This window comes from Cetorhinus maximus, chromosome 3 (genome assembly GCF_964194155.1).
Source record: "Cetorhinus maximus chromosome 3, sCetMax3.hap1.1, whole genome shotgun sequence".
In the NCBI taxonomy this organism is placed as follows: Eukaryota; Metazoa; Chordata; class Chondrichthyes; order Lamniformes; family Cetorhinidae; genus Cetorhinus; species Cetorhinus maximus.
In genome coordinates this window covers 28,489,970-28,507,085 of record NC_135881.1, presented here as the reverse complement: position 1 = coordinate 28,507,085, position 17,116 = coordinate 28,489,970, and the positions used below count along the sequence as shown (strand labels likewise).

The window sequence follows — 17,116 nt, the reverse complement described above, 5'->3', positions numbered from 1 at the left end:
TGCGGCTTCTGGCGTTCCACATGTGTCATGGTTTGAGTGATTTCCTTTTGAGTCAGAGGTCAAACTTTTGAAGATATTTTTGTGCATTCAGATTATTTTTGGCGAAAAGGAATTGGTTTCTTTATTGACTTTGCATTGAGGGTTCCTAATTAGAGTTTCCATACAGCTGCTCAAAGCCTCTTTCATCCCACAGCCAGAGTGAACTTTACTGTTACCCTTTATTTCAATAAATAATTCTCAGACTGTCAGCACTTTGCTGAAACTGGCTTAAACATATCCCTGCACTTAGTTTTAGCATTTACACAGAATGAGGAGAAGCGCTTGCATTTGCTTAGTAATGCCATGGAGTGGCAGAGTGCATGTTCCTGCCCATAATTATAGTCGTGATCTCAAACAGCTTCTTGTAGAAGTGTCAAGTTGGGGTAAAGTGACAAACTAGGAAATCAGTAGAAGATAATCATGTTGTAATATACCTTTAAGGGATAGCAGCATGCCATGTGATCCAGCCTCAATTTCACTTTGGCCTGTGAGCAGACACTGCCATCACCATCCCTGGGTATGCCCTGTCCCACCGACAGGACACGCCCAGTAGAGGTGGCGGCACAATGGTATACAGTCAGTGGGGAGTCACCCTGGGAGTCCTCAACATTGACTCCGGACCCCATGAAGTCTTATGACATCAGGTCAAACATGAGCAAGGAAACCTCCTGCTGATTACCATGTACAGCCCTCCCTTAGCTGATGAATCAGTGCACCTCCATGTTGAACATCACTTGGAGGAAGCACTGAGGGTGGCAAGGGCGTAGAATGTACTCTGGGCGGGGGATTTCAATGTCCATCACCAACAGTGGCTCGGTAGCGCCACCACTCACAGAGCTGGTCAAGTCCTAAATGTCATAGCTGCTAGACTGGGCCTGCAGCAGGTGGTGAGGGAACCAACAAGAGGGAAAAACACATTTGACCTCATCCTCACCAACCTGCCTGCCGCAGATGCATCTGTCCATGACAGTATCAGTAGGAGTGACCACCACACAGTTGTTGCGGAGACAAAGTCCCGCCTTCACATTGAGGATACCCTCCATCATGTTGTGTGGCACTACCACCGTGCTAAATGGGATAGATTTCGAACAGATCTAGCAACTCAAGACTGGGCATCCATGAGGCGCTGTGGGCCATCAGCAACAGCAGAATTGTACTTGAACACAATCTGTAACGTTATGGCCTGGCATATCCCCCACTCTACCATTACCATCAAGCTAAGGGATTAACCCTGGTTCAATGAAGAGTACAGGAGGGCATGCCAGGGGCAGCACCAGGCATACCTAAACCCAGCCAATTACTGCCCCATCAGTCTACTCTCAATCATCAGTAATGTAATGGAAGGGATCATCAACAGTGCTAACAAGCAGCACTTGCTTAGCTATAACCTGCTCACTGATGCCCAGTTTGGGTTCTGCCAGAGTCACTCAGCTCCTGACCTCATTATAGCCTTGGTTCAGACATGGACAAATGAGCTGAACTCCCGAGGTGAGGTGAGAGTGACTGCCCTTGACATCAAGGCTGCATTTGACCGAGTGTGGCATCAAGGAGCTGTAACAAAACTGGAGTCAATGGGAATCAGGGGGAAAACTTTCCACTGGTTGGAGTCATACCTAGCACAAAGGAAGTGGTTGTGGTTGTTGGAGGTCAGTCATTTCAGCTCCAGGACATCACTGCAGGAGTTCCTCAGGGTAGTGTCCTCAGCCCAACCATCTTCAGCTGCTTCATCAATGACATTCCTTCCATCATAAGGTCAGAAGTGGGGATGTTCGCTGATGATTGCACAATGTTCAGTGCCATTTGCGACTCCTCAGATACTGAAGCAGTCCATGTCCAAAGGCAGCAAGACCTGGACAGTATCCAGGCTTGGGCAGACAAGTGGCAAGTAACATTCGCACCACACAAGTGCCAGGCAATGACCATCTCCAACAAGAGAGACTCTAACCATCGCCTCTTGATGTTCAAAGGCGTTACTATCACTGAACCCCCCACTATCAACATCCTGGGGGTTACCGTTGACCAGAAACTGAACTAGACTAGCTATATATATACTGTGGCTACAAGAGCAGGTCAGAGGCTAGGAATCGTGCGACAAGTAACTCACCTCCTGACTCCCCAAAGCCTGTCCACCGTCTATAAGGCACAAGTTAGGAGTGTGATAGCATACTCTCCCCTTGCCTGGATGAATGCAGCTCCCACAACACTCAAGAAGCTTGACACCATCCAGGACAAAGCAGCTCGCTTGATTGGCACCGCATCCACAACCATTCACTCCCTCCACCACCAACGCACAGTAGCAGCAGTGTGTACCATCTACAAGATGCACTGCAGGAATTCACCAAGGCACCTTTGATAGCACCTTCCAAACCCACGACCACTACCATCTAGAAGGATAATGGCAGCAGATAGATGGGAACACCACCACCTGGAAGTTCCCCTCCAAGTCACACACCATCCTAACTTGAAAATATATTGCCGTTTCTTCACTGTTGCTGGGTCAAAATCCTGGAACTCCCTCCCTAACAGCACTGTGGGTGTACCTACACCACAAGGACTACAGCGGTTCAAGAAGGCAGCTCACCACCACCTTCTCATGGGCAAGTAGGGATGGGCATTAAAATGCGGGCCCAGCCAGTGAAGCCCACATCCTGAGAATGAATGAAAAAAAGAACACAGCAGACATCTCTGCTGCTAATGTCTCCAAGCTTTCTACCCATGTTTATATGTTCTTACATGCTTAGCTTAAATAAATGAACCCACAACATGTTCATTCAATCCCTTATGAGCGACTGGTGTCTTGATATCATTATAAAAACACAACATGGTGTTTAACGGTGGTCAAATAGCCTGGCTGCAAGATTAAGTACAGGTACAACAGCATGAACAGCCTTAGGCCGTGCTATATGGCATGAGACAACCCTTGACATTTTGGTCAGTTGGCAATGAAGCCTCAGCTTTGGAGAGTGTTAAATCCGCAGCATGCTGACTGCACAGAAAAGCTTTAAGGACAAGGGCCGAGATGGTGATTAAGTAAAGAGCTGGTAAGCAGACGGATCCCTCATGGTGAGATTACAGCATTATAGCCTGTTAGTTCAGCGAGTAGGACATCCTGTTGAGAGGACCAGCAGCGGGTTAGCTCAGTCGGGACAGGTGAGTGACCAGGGTATGGGTCAGATCGATAGTGAGCAAGGGAGAGTCAAAAGCAAAAAGAACAAACAAGGCCGTCATAAAAATCGGGTCAGAGAAGTTTGCAATTATAACAGGTGGCCTCAGGAGTTGCTGAGCAATAGATTGAATAAAACAAGGAGGAAGGTCAAAAGGATATTGTCAAAATGTCCACAAAATTCCTCAGTTGGAATTGGGATGCATCTGACCTATTATCCAAATTCAAAATATTTAAGCAGCACACGGAGCTATGGTTTCTTGATATAGGTGTATCTGAACCAGACAGGCAAGTCATAAAAATTCATCTAGCAATTGGGAATGAAGGTCTACAAAGGCTGAACACATCAGGATTAGCAGCAGAAGAGCAAAGGGATCCCCAAAAGATATGGTCTACATTGGAAGACCGATTCAGAATCAGGTTAAACTTCCATTCATCAACTAGAGTTCAAAACGTATAGCATCAAAGAGCTATAAGTAGGTAGCGATCCTTGCAGGCCAACGAAGCTTACAGGGGTCCTTAGTACAACCCCAATTGTTGACGCACTCACTACAACACCTAAACCTAGCAAGATATGTAGAAGATGAGGCCTTCTGCGTGCACAGCTTTCCAGCAATTCTGCAAGGCATATGGCAGAAAGGACCATTGGCAGCGGCAGTGCACTAGAACAAAGGCTGATGCAGTAAGAAAGCCGTGCATTGATCCAAACAGACCATACACAACTGGTGCCTTTAAGCAGTAAGAATGACCATCTGGTATCCCTTCAGAAACATGAGGTGATTGACAAACCAGCAAATGATGATGTTACGCATGACGAGACGGAGGCCTTGAACACAGGGCCATGAACATCATCAACTCGTGGAAAACATACATGCCGTCACACCATCTAGAAGTGTTTGTCAAGATTCAAATTATCTGTGCTAAGAAATATGGCAGCTGCTCGTTATTGGCCAAGATTGACACAGGGGTAAGTGCCAACATACTGCCCTTGTGAGTTCCAAAAGACACACACCCACAGTCATGGTGAAACCTACTACTGCGCAACTTTTGGCATATAAAGGTTCACTAATTTCATGTGCAGGGTCACTCAATTCTCCTGGGTGTCACAGATATTCTACATCGTGGAGACTAAAGGCCCAGTGATTCTAGGTCTACTGGCATGTTGTGACCTCATGGAATCAGATCTCATAAGACAGATCAACCTAAGAAACTACTCCTATCAGCCCAGTTCACGACCTAACAACTAAATGTCAAAAGTGTTTCAACAAAATTGGCAGTTTTAAGGAAGCTTTCAGGAGAATGCAAGTCCGTCAACTAATCTGGCACATTTAGCGCAACGCAAATTCCAGCAGCTACAAGAAGGAATAGCGAAAGCTTCCACAATACAGAAACGGTGGAAAACCATCATTGAAGGATGGCTTAATTCAATTCAGCATGTCCACGAACATGCAAGATCATTTTGGTCTTTGACTGGGATGAGCTAAGCATCTCCCGGGGAGTCAATTTTAAAGGCAGGCAGGTCATCATAACCAGAATCTTTGTGACCTGATATTCTTCAACGACTTCATCAGTCTCACATCGGCATGGATTGGATGAGAAGACTCGGAAGGGAGACAGTCTATTGGCTGGATATGGACAATGACAATGAAGTCGTCAAGACGTGCGAGGCATGTCAAGAGCATTTACCAAGTCAGCACAAAGAATCATTGCTTCCACATGAAGTTCCTACCCATCCTTGGTCTAAAATCGCATCCGACCTCTTTCATGTCCATGGCACTGACTTCATTGTCATTGCTGACTGCTTTATCAAGTACCCCATTATTTGACAAGTGCACAAAACATCAAGTACAACTGTTGCACATGCTCTAATTGCTATTTTTAGTTTATTCTGTGTGCCTAGAGAAATCATCACGGATAATGATCTGCAATTTATTGTTAAGCCATTTCAGGATATGTGTGAGAAATGGAATATTGATCTCACTACTTCTTCTCCTCATTACCTTGGATCTAATGGCCTCGCCAAATGAATGATTCACGTGGTGAAATCCTTAATTTTCAAACCAAGCAAGATGTGCACATTTCAATATTACACCTGAGAGCAACACCTTTAAGTGCAGCTATTCCACAACTGGCAAAGCTCATGTTTGGCAGAGCAGTGCAAACCAATTTACCTACTCTCACCCATTCTACTCTCTTATAAACTAGAGAGCAACTTTTAAAGCTGCAAATGAAGATGACCAACTTGCACAATAAAAATGCGGGTACAGAATTGCCAAGTTTACAGTTGGGACAACAGGTTTGCATCTAGGATCCCACAGAAGGTTCATGGCAACCAGCCAAGGTGACAAGGATTTGTTCAGATCCAAGGTCCTATGAAGTGATTATACACAAAGGTGCAATGGTGAGGTGTAACCAAGGACACATCCGATCCATTCCAGTTCATCAACCACTATACAGTCCTATTGCATCCAGATCAAGATGGACCACGACCAACATCCAAGAATGACAACCCCACAGATCACTGTGAGCCATTAAAGACACCTCCAGACAAGGTTACCATTACAGGATCTGGACCTACCAGCAGATTACCTCTACGCTTTAGAGACTCATAGCTCCATCTGCTCTATGCACTTACGTAATGTTAACTAAACATGAACATGTATTGTAAATAGCTATACTTCTTTGGAGGGGGGAGTATCTTTATCTTTAAAAAGAAAGGGGGATGTTGTAATATGCCGTTAAGGGATGGCAGCATGCTATCACTAAAAGGGAAGTGTGTCATGTAATCCAGCCTCACTTGCCTGTGAACAGAACATAGCAGACACAGCTCTGCTGTTGATGTCTTCTAGCTTTCTATCCATACATATATGTTCTCATGTGCCTGGTTTAAATAAATGAACCTACAACGTGTTTACACAATTCCTAATGAGCGATTGGTGCCTTTATATCATTATTAAAAGCAAGACAATTAACAGCTTCAAAAAAACAGATACGACCTTCAAAAGCTGACATCTCAACAACAGCCTGGATCATACAGCTGTGACATATGTAAAGAAGTAGCTTCATTGGGTTTGCAACTTAAGTTGTCCATGTACCTAGCATTTTTTGATATATGTTAAAATAGAAAAGGCACAATATAGAAAATCTGATGAAGGAAAATCCAAGTGTTAAAATCACAAAATTGCTGCAGTATTTTTAGAGGAATATGAAGGCAAACTGCCTGAGAAAACATGAATTTTCATTTTAAACGTAAGGCATTTTTGTTAATTTCACTTACTTAAATGCCGCACAATTGATAGGTTTTTAACTTTTTAAAAAGAATTAAATGATATTTGGAAATTGGTGGACCAATCAGGCCACCATTCCCCTCAACCACCACAATTCTCTAACTGCTTCAGTTAATAGTGGCATTCTTCTGCACCTCACTCTCCACACATCGGTTAATAATGGTATTCTCCCATGCATTCCCTTCTCAATTTATGCTGGCACTTTATGGGAGGTATCCTCTTCCCTCTCCTATGGTGATTTTGGAGGTGGGGGCACCATTTAATCAGGCAGGAGGGTGGTGGGTGGGGATCCCGCCACCTTACCATCTCCACCCCGATTAAATCCTTGGTGGGAAGGCCACTGGTGGGCCTCATCCCACTGCCTCTGGTATTAACCCAGTGATGGATGGGGTCTCGACTCCTGGGGAGCATGACAAGCAAATCCATGCCTTGCGGATTCTGGTGGGAGCTGGGGGAGGGTGTACGCGCTGACCCTTGTTCAAAGGCACTCAGTGCCTGATTGAAGGACCCGGCGTCGGAAAGGAAAGTGACACTGAAAGCCACTTCCCTGCCCTTGTTGTCAAACACCCATCATCCCCTGCGTCCCCACCCCGCAGCCCCCTTCCCGCCATCACTCGCCTGTGCCTGGGTTGCTCCTTGATCTGAGACCTCAGGGAGGTGTAGTACCAGCAGCAACCACCACCTCCCCCTGGTGGCACTGCTGAGTACAGAAGAAGTGCCTTTGATTGGAAGGCAGCTCTCAGCAAGTGGCACTTCCACCCTTGAGGGTCATTGATCCTCGGGGAAGGCCAGCCATTGGCTTCTTAAGTACTTGTGGAACAAGATGTGGTGGGTCTCTCAAAGAGCCAAGGGTCTGGCCAGCTTGCCAGCTGCAGCCAAGACCCCTGTTAGAGCCACAAGACTCTGCCCTTTGTCTCTCATTCAAAAGCACTGATTCCAGCTCCTCCTCTTGTTCTCTGTCCAGGCACCACTCCCAGCTTCTTTCCCTTCATTTTGACCTTTGCTGCAACCCATTCCCTTTTTGACTTTACTTCATTGTCTCCATTCCTCCTCTGCTCCTTAATGATCCTTATTTCTTCATTTGCTTCTTCCCTCACTCCTTCTTTGATCTCGACTTCCCTGTTCACTCTCGCCTCAATGTTCTGGTTAGCTTAAACATTCCTGTCTACAGTAAGTGGTGGCTGAACCCTTCTATTAGCGGCAGGGCTCTGGTAGGCGTGATGTTGAGGGGAGAGGCATCTGACAGCTACTGTCTTTTTCTCAGCAAAGCCTGACACATGCGTCACGCTGTCAAAACATTGGAGTTAGCATGAAATGCTAACACTTGGCATGCATAAAGGTGTTCCCCTCTAGGCAAAAGAGTGTGTCCATTCCACTTCTTTGCATCTCATTGGAGTTGGTTAAGGGGCATCAATGCCAAAAGCGTATCACCAGAAAGCTTGCTGACTTTCTGTTTTGGAATAGTGAACAGTGCAGGAGTATTCTGGGAGTGCGGAGGAAAGGGCAAGAAGAATATCAAGAATATCAAGTAGGAGATCATAGTAACTCCAGCTGTTGGGTTGTTCCCCTCTGTTTCCTTCTTATCTCCAGGCCTTGTTTGTTCTGCTGCATCTGAACTGATTGCTTTTATTAGACTCTTTACATTCCCTCAACACCAATATCCTATTGCCTTCATTTCCAGATTATCTTAGTGAGCACAATTTCTCTTCATTGCTTTTAGTCCCCATGTAGCCCTTCCTGAAGTGGGATTCATTAACTGCGTTTGGTTCCCAACCACGCTCCTCGTTGCAGGGTCTTGTGGTCAGGTCAACCTTGCGTCTAGTCCTGAAATTAGGTCAACTTTGTTCTTGTTTTATTGAAAACTGTGCCGCTCTGGTACTGGGTGAAAAATGGCAACTACAGCATGGCAACGGGACAGATGTTGAAATGGGTAAAAAAAGCAAATTCAAGGGCTGAGAACAGCAATTTATACAATAAATGACGAGTTATAATGGGTAAGCTAGCCAATATGTTTGAAAGAATGGTGGAAGTGAAGGTAATGAATATTTTAAAGGCAAAGAGAGAAGTAGCAAAGCAGAGATGTTTAACAGCAGTGTTCGCAGGTGGTCAGAGTCTATGCTGCTGCTAGGGGAGCAACAAGAAGGGATTGCATAGAAAGTCAGAGGGCATTGGATAAGGTTGTAACACCATGGAAGTCAGGTGAGAGGAGGGCAATTTTACATAGTGGGAGAGATTTGAAAACAAGAACATGATTTTTTTTTTGTATTTAGTGCTTTGGGACACTGTCAATGGAAAGTGGCAATTTGGGGTTTGTGTGAACCAGAGTTTGTGCAGGGCAGTTTGTGAGGCGATAGAGAATTGGACAAGTTAGAGCTTGTGTATAGCTGAGCTCGATCGGCTGATGAGGAAGGCACTGGGAAGTCAAGCCTTAGGTTAATGAAAGCATGGATAAGGATTTTATCAATAGCAGATTGAAGAAGTTAAGGAGGTGGACAGTGTTCCACAGGTGTAGGTAGATGCAAGGCCTGGAACAGGCAGTGGAGGTAGGGTGGGAGGAGGGCAATGTTAAACAGGGGGAGAGGTTTAAAAATAAGAACATGACTTTTTTGTATTTAGTGCTTTTGATAGAATATGAGGTTTGAAAGTCGAACAAGGCACTGAAGGTATGCATCATCTGATGAGCGCTGTGGGAGGGAGATAGAGTTGTGGCAGGAGCTGAATCAATTAAAGGAAGCTCTGACTTAAGACTGTGACGCCAGATGGAATAGTGGAGGCAAGTATCCTGCAATTTTAAGCGAAATGATGTAGAAAAGAAGGTGGCCTGGATTAATTTGTTCTTTCCGGATGAGGTAAGATAATTAGCTTTCCTGCCCCCACATAACATACATCAGCACATTATAAAAAAAAGTGTTTTATTCTCTGCAAAGAGCGCTGGGATTATGCTGAGAGGTGAGATTAGATACTATGGCCTGAATTTTCATGCAGAAGAAGAGGCTTTCTGTCTGTGCAAAAAATGCCGGCAAAGGCCCGAGTCTGGAAGTCCTGCCCCTGAATGGCCTCTGCCATTATCACAGGGTGGGGGGAGGATGAGGATTCTAAATAGCACTTCCACAGTTCACTGAGGCAGATGCCCATATAAATCAGCAGCTTCCTCCGCTCCTGTGACTTTGGTGAGGCAGGTGCCTGAAACCCAAAATGTGCAGATTAGACCTGGTAGGAGCAGGTCTGAACCTTGCGGATTCGTTTGGATAGCCAAGGTACCCTTTTGGAGAGTGCTATGATCCCAACTGATCTTACTACTGGCAAGACAAATCCCAGGGTGGGACCCAGCTTGATAAATCCTAACTTTCCTCTTTTGTTTAGAAACTTGGAGGGCAGCTACTGAACAGCGTCACAGGAGTCAGCTGACGAACTTTTAACAAAAGAATAAAGCATATATTAAACTAGAAAAGATGAACGATATTACAATACTCCTTCGCCCATAACTATACCTTTACGGATATATAAGATTAGTAAGGATAACACAAGTTACAAAAATTATCTTATACTCTAATGTTCACAGTAAGTACACAATCCACGTAAACCAATAGGTGGCCTGTGGTCAGGCACACCACACTCTGAAACAAGTGACAGATGCCACCCAGACAGATGCGATGGATCTCTCATCAACTCCCCCCAGACGCTTGTCACACTGTGAGAGAACTGGTCACATGGAATTCTGTCTTTCACACGAGGGTTTTCCAATCTCCACTATCAAAGAACCCGCTTTGGAATCTTTTCCCAAATGACACCTTTTCTTGGACGCCTTCCACAAGGATCCACCTCCAGGGTTTTGAATTCTCCTTCCGATGTTCCACTCCCTTGGATTGCTATGGCATTCAAGCTTTGCCTTCTATGTACTCTGGCTGAGACTCAGCCGTGCCAATAGAATACCACTGCTTCACATACCCATAGTAAAGAATTACAGACCTTTGACTAACTCTTTGGATCTTCTGGCTTCCCGCAAGCCTATTTTGCTTGAAGTCTGCATCCTACAGCTTTCTCACTTTAAGTTTGGAACCTTCCTGTCTGCTCCTTACTTTCACTTCCACTGAACAGGATCTTGTTCCAAATTCCTGTCCTTGTCCTTTGACTTAAAGGGCTTCTTGAGGCCTCTCTTTTTCCTTTAGGACTTACTCCCTGCAGTTCCCCCTCCCAGTAGACTGCTGACAATTTGGTATCTCCCTTGAGATCCAGAACTCATTTGATAACCATTGTTACTTTAACCTTAGATCAACTTATCTAAGATTCTTAGACTTATTTTCCTCAGCGATCTGCTACTGTGTCAGCTGGAGAGAGACTTAAACTGTTTCCTCCACCTTAGAGCATGATCACCAACTGAACTCAAGCTGTTTTTAGTTTCTCCCTGTATCTTTGTGGGCCTCCTGTTGCTAGGCAACAGCCCAATTTTTCTACCTTTTGTTTATTTTAACTCCCCTTCAAGAGTAATAAAACCTCATTATATTGCAGGCATCTTTCAAAGTGAAACTAAAACTCAAGTCTCTTTCTTTCTTAACAAATACAGAATTTGTTATTTCAAATACAGAAATACAAATTAAACGTAAACTTAAAGCTAAAACTCATTCCTAACACCCACAAATGCAAATATAACTTACTTAAACTATCTCTAGTTCCTAACAAGAGGTAAGGTACCTCTTTGGATCTGGGACCAGGATACCTTTGGGACAGGTCAAGTGCCCATTGGGAGAGGTAAGGTGCCCTTTGGGAGAGTTCAGGTGCTCTTTTCGGATTGTTAAAAGTAGACTTGATTGTGCATTAAAAAGTGCATAAACTGTCAAGCTGTCAAAGAATTGTCAAAGCTGTCAAAGAGCTGTCAAAGAACTGTCAAGATTCATTGGAACTATCTAAGCTCATTGGAACTGTCAAAGCTGTCAAAGGATTTAACTCTGCTAGGCTTTAAAACAATAAAAGTGTGGAGTTTAAAAAACCACAAGTGCTTGATATTTCACTTTGTCTGTTGACATAAGCCTGAGTGCCATCATTGTAGGATTTGTGCTGCATGACCGATTTTACAACCTAATATTATCACAGCGGGGTGCATGTTAAGTGAGCAGTTTGATTGACAACTCCAAGTGGTTATAGAATAGAAATGTTTGTTTACATAATATATCAAGTATTTAAGCCAAATGTTTGTTTTCATAAGAGATTAGTTGAAGGAATGCCAATGTATTGATTTTTTTCCATGAAGGTGTTTTTTTAAAATATTGGAATCATCAATAGACACATAACTTTACTTTATGTCAGTATGGCTCCTGAAGTTTGCCCATGTTGGCTACTATGTGAGTTGGCTTGGAGGGGGGAAGGGTGGTGGGTGCAGGACATGGGTTGGCATGTGTTTGCAGTAAGTTTGCACAGGTTCAATAAAGGGCCATGGGGATGAGTGTGAGGTTTGGTACATAGGTTGGTATAGGTGCATGAGGGGCCATTGGGGCGGGTAGACGGGCATTGGAGGTAAGCAGGGCCCTACGGGATGGGTAGAGGTACATAAAGTGGCATTGGGGGTATATGAGGGGCCATAGAGCGTGGCCGGGGGGCATGACATGGGATGGGTTGGCATGGATGAGGCATGGGGAATGTGTTCGGTGGGGGAGGGGGGGGGGGCGGTGGGGGGGTGAAGTCTGTGAGGGATGGGGGCTCGGGGGCTGTTTTTTGTTTTGTCCATTATTAATCGCTTAAACAAAGTGCCGGTGCACAGAGGCAGGCCTTCCGCCAAGCCCGCCTTCAGACCCGGCAGCCTCCACACTTGTTCTGGGGATGGCAGGCCCGACTCCTAATCCAGCCTGCTCCCCACCCCTCCCCCAGAACGAAGATCCGACCTTCTGAGCCTCTTTTTCCCAGGTCGGGTTCACGGGGCTGGGAATTGTCCCGACTCTGCACACCCTACCCGGGAGTGAAAATCTTGGCCTTTGTAACGTTCACCTGTTTCCCTGAATCTCTCATCCAATCTTGGAAAGCAGCCTGAGTCGAGGTTCTCAGAAGAAGCTGGTCAGAAAAGTTCTGGGGCAAAATTTTTACGTCAATGGACGAGCGCGTGCCCGACCCGCTCGAGCGTAAACTGACAGGGGTTGGTGTCGGGCAAGCGTCCTGATATTTATTTATTTAAATATTATTTATATATTTATAAATATCGCGCGATATTCCGGTCGGCGGGAGCGCGCGGGAATCAGCAGCGTGCCTGCCGACAGTTAAAAGGCCTGTTAAGGCCATTAAAGCCTCAATTGACTGACATTTTTCGCTGCCTGTCCAACCTTGCGGTAGTGGGCAGGCGAAAAGTCCAAGCAGCCTTTATTTTTATTTGCTTTAGGAAACCTCATCCCACTCGTAAAAGTAAAACATTTAAAATTTAATTAATAATTTGTCCCTGCTCATGTGACAGAAGAGTCACATGAGGGGACATGTTTTACATTTTTCATATCTTTATTATTTTTTATGAGATTTCCTGTGCCTCAGGGAGGTTCTCAAGTGCGCATTGGGGTACATGTTAAGTTCGCGCACACCATGCTCGCCCTCCTCCCCCCCCCCACCCGCACAGGCAGCGCTGAGCACTGCCGCTTGCATTTCATGCTGGGCAGGCCTTAATTGGGCCGCCAGTGTGAAATCACCTTCCTGCCTCAATCACGGGCCCGACCTCCCCCTCCGAGCCCGCCCGACAAGGGCTAAATTCTGCCTCTGGTGTTCGGAACATCATCTGACCTGTTGTACGCTTAGATTTAAAGATTTCTCAGGGATGAAGTGGTCGACTGGCCTTTTCTCCCTTGAACCTGTGTTCAGTTCCAGCTTTGGCTGTCAGGATGAAAGGATTCTGCTGGATGTGGTGGGGGTGGGTGGGGAGGGTCTTGTACTTATTGAGTGTCAGCAGTCTTAACCATTAGACTTTAAATATCATAATGTCTGAAACATCTCCCAAAACAGTTGATGCATATTGGCTGGGCAGCTTCACTGGGGGAGGTGGGCACTGCTGAGACAGGCAGGTGACTGCAAGGGCACCTCCAAATGGAATTGCTGTCTGCAGAATTACAAAAAGTTTAAGTGCCTCATGGCCACAGCTGCCAGGCCAAGTGAGGAGAGGAGCCCCCCTCCACAGGTTGGCTACTGGCCATGGGTGTGGCCGTCATATCCCAACGGGGTCATCCTGGGGTGATGGACAGGAAGTGTTGATGGCCAGCTCCTAGCCTGCTGCTGGGAGGCCGCCTCAAGTTAAATGACAGGCCCCGGCCTCAGTGGAAAAGACCTGAACTGCCGTCGGGAAATCCCGGTGACCGTGGAAGCATCTGTCCAATTGGCCAATAATGGGGTTAATTGACCACCTGCAGCTGCTCGATGGATAGCTGCTGCCACACCGTGCTTCTGGCCAGATTGCTTGGAGGCGGGGCACGTTGGATAGCACATAAGAAATAGGAGCATTCGGTCCCTCAAGCCCGCTCTGCCATTCAATACAAGCATGGCTGATCTTCTACCTCAAACCCATTCCACCTCCCAACACCCCCGTGCTCCCCCATCCCGGTCATAGAGAGATATAGAGTCATAACGGCACATTCTGTCTATTGAGACCATGCTGGGTCTCTCTAGAGCAATCCCCTCAATCCCAGTTCTCCGATCTATCATCGCAGCTCTGCAAGTTTATTCCCCTCAAGTGGCCACCCAGTTTCCTTTTAAAATCATTGATCATCTCTGCTTCCACTACCCTTGTAGGCAGTGAATTAGCCGACCCAATGTGTTCTTTTCCACCTTTGCCCCCTGCCTCCTAAACAGCTCCTACGGAATGGAAAAATTCGGCCCACTGTCTCTGCACGACAAGAGAGGGTGGAGAAAACTGGGAAAAGGAAAATAGGCGGTCCAAAGGAAAAGGCAGTCAAAAATGTTACTCAGTCATGCACAGTTTAAATTGATGCATGTTGGAAATTATATTTAACAAATATGCTTATCTCCGAAGCTATTTGGAAGCTAGTCTCTCTGCATTTAATTGTATTTGTAATAGATTTACTTCTGTTCTCTTGCAGGCTGCTTGTTTGAAGCTGATGTGTGCAAATCCTATGAGATTTGTGTAAATGGTGAGTAATTTCTACACCTTATGAGGTTGTTTGTACTTGCGGATGCCAGAATGCTGCTGTTAAATTGATGAGTTTCCGTGATAATTGCCAGCCACAGATTGCTGTGTGTTTACTTACTGAATCTATTGTTGCAGCTTTCACAATGACCCATGTAGTTTTGGTTGTATATTAGAAACAAGCCACGCATCCTCAGTAGCTCGGTAAGTACATCCACTGAGGAATCGAGCTGTGCAGATCAGGGAGATCCCAGGTTTGATCCCTGGCTTGTCATCACAGGATCATAGAATGGTTACAGCACAGAAAGAGGCCATTCAGCTCATTGTATCTGCACTGCTGTCCAAAGGAGCAATTTATCTAGTGCCACTCCCTGACCTTCGCCTCGTAGCCCTGAACATTTTTCTTTTTCAGGTAATAATCCAATTCCCTCTTAAGCGACTTGATTAAACCTGCCTCCACCGCACTCTCACTGCGAGAAAGTTTTTCCTCGTGCCTCCATTGCTTTTTTTGCCAATTACTTTGAATCTGTGCCCTCTATTTCTCGGTCCCTCCGTCAATGCGGACTATTTGTCCCTATCTATTCTGTCTAGATCCCTCATTATTTTGAATATCTCTATCAAATGCCCTCTTAACATTCCCTTCTGTAAGGAGAGCAACCCCATTTTCTCCAATCTGCCCACATAACTGAAATCCTTCATTCCTGGAAGCATTATCATGAATCTTTTCTACACCATCTCTAATGCCTTCACATCTTTCCTAAAGGGTGTCCCCAGAATTGGACACAATACTCCAGTTGAGGCCGAACCAGTGTTCTATACAAGTTTAATATACCCTCCTTGCCTCTCTTTTAATTTGTTTACAGATGCGGACATGGCTGGCTACGCCAGCATTTATTGTCCATCCCTAATTGCACTTGAGAAGGTGGTAGTGAGCTGCCTTCTTGAACCGCTGCAGTCCTTGTGGTGTAGGTACACCCACAGTGCTGTTATGAAGGGAGTTCCAGGATTTTGACCCAGCAACAGTGAAGGAACGGCGATACATTTCCAATTCAAGATGGTGAGTGGCTTGGAGGGGAACTTCTAGGTGGTGGTATTCCCAAGTGTCTGCTGCCCTTGTCCTTCTAGATGGTAGTGGTTGTGAGTTTGGAAGGTGCTGCCAAAGGAGCAGTGCATCTTGTAGATGGTACACACTGCTACTACTGTACGTGATTTGGTGGAGGGAGTGAATGTTTGTGGATGTGATGCCAATCAAGCGGGCTGCTTTGTCCTGGATGGTGTCAAGCTTAAGTATCTTTGGAGCTGCACTCATCCAGGCAAGGGAGGAGTATTCCATCACTCCTGAGTTGCGCCTTGTTGATGGTGGACAGGCTTTGGGGAGTCAGGAGGTGAGTTACTCATCGCAGGATTCCTAGCCTTTGACCTGCTCTTATAGTCATAGTATTTATATGGCTAGTCCAGTTCAGTTTCTGGTCTGTTATATCCCCTAGCATGTTGATATTGGGGGATTCAGCAATGGTAATGCCATGGAATGTCAAGTGGCGATGGTTAGATTCTCTCTTGTTGGAGAAGGTCATTGCCTGGCACTTGTGTGACGTGAATGTTACTTGTCGGCCCAAGCCCGGATATTGTCTTGCTCATTTGGACATGGTATCTGAGGCGTTGTGAATGGCGCTGAATATTGTTCAATCATCAGCGAACATCCCCACTTCTGACCTTATGATGAAAGGAAAATCATTGATGAAGCAGCTGAAGATGGTTGGGCCTAGAACACTACCCTGAGGAACTCCTGCAGTGATGTCCTGGGACTGAGATGATTGACCTCCAACAACCACAACCTTTTTCCTTTGTGCTAGGTATGACTCCAGCCAGCAGAGAGTTTCCCCCCTGCTTCCCATTGATTCCAGTTTTGCTAGAGCTGTTTGATGCCATACTCGGTCAAACGCTGCTTTGATGTAAAGGGCAGTCACTCTTGCCTCACCTCTGGCATTCAGCTCTTTTGGTCATGCTTGAACCAATGATGGAATGAGGTCAGAAGCTGAGTGACCCTGGCAGAACCTTAACTAAGCGTCAGTCAGCAGGTTATTGCTAAACAAGTGCCGCTTGATAGCACAGTTGAAGACCCCTTCCATCACTTTATTGATGATGAGAGTAGACTGATGGGGTGGTAATTGGCCGGGTCGGATTTGTCCTGCTTTTTGTGTACAGGACATACCTGGGCAACTTTCCACATAGCTAGATAGATGCCAGTGTTGTGGCTGTACTGGAACAGCTTGGCTAGGGGCGTGGCAAGTTCTGGAGCACAAGTCTTCAGTACTGTTGCCAGAATATTGTCAGGGCCCATAGCCTTTGCAGTATCCAGTGCCTTCAGCCATTTCTTGATATCACGTGGAGTAAATTGAATTGGTTGAAGACTGGCATCTGCAATGGTGGGGATGTCTGGAGGAGGCCTAGATGGATCATCCACTCTGCACTTCTGGCTGAAGATTGTTGCGAATGCTTCAGCCTTATCTTTTGCACTGC

At 45.8% G+C, this 17,116-nt stretch overlaps 1 protein-coding gene across 2 annotated transcripts in view; it reads left to right on the top strand.

The window, feature by feature from the left end:
* Positions 1 to 17,116, top strand: part of ptprn2 (protein tyrosine phosphatase receptor type N2) — a 1,029,555-nt gene that overhangs the window by 112,077 nt on the left and 900,362 nt on the right. For both annotated transcript variants that reach the window (XM_078537232.1, XM_078537231.1), the window contains exon 2: positions 14,550 to 14,600. In XM_078537232.1, the coding sequence (XP_078393358.1) occupies positions 14,550 to 14,600 (51 nt within the window). The remainder of the gene's footprint in view (positions 1 to 14,549; positions 14,601 to 17,116) is intronic.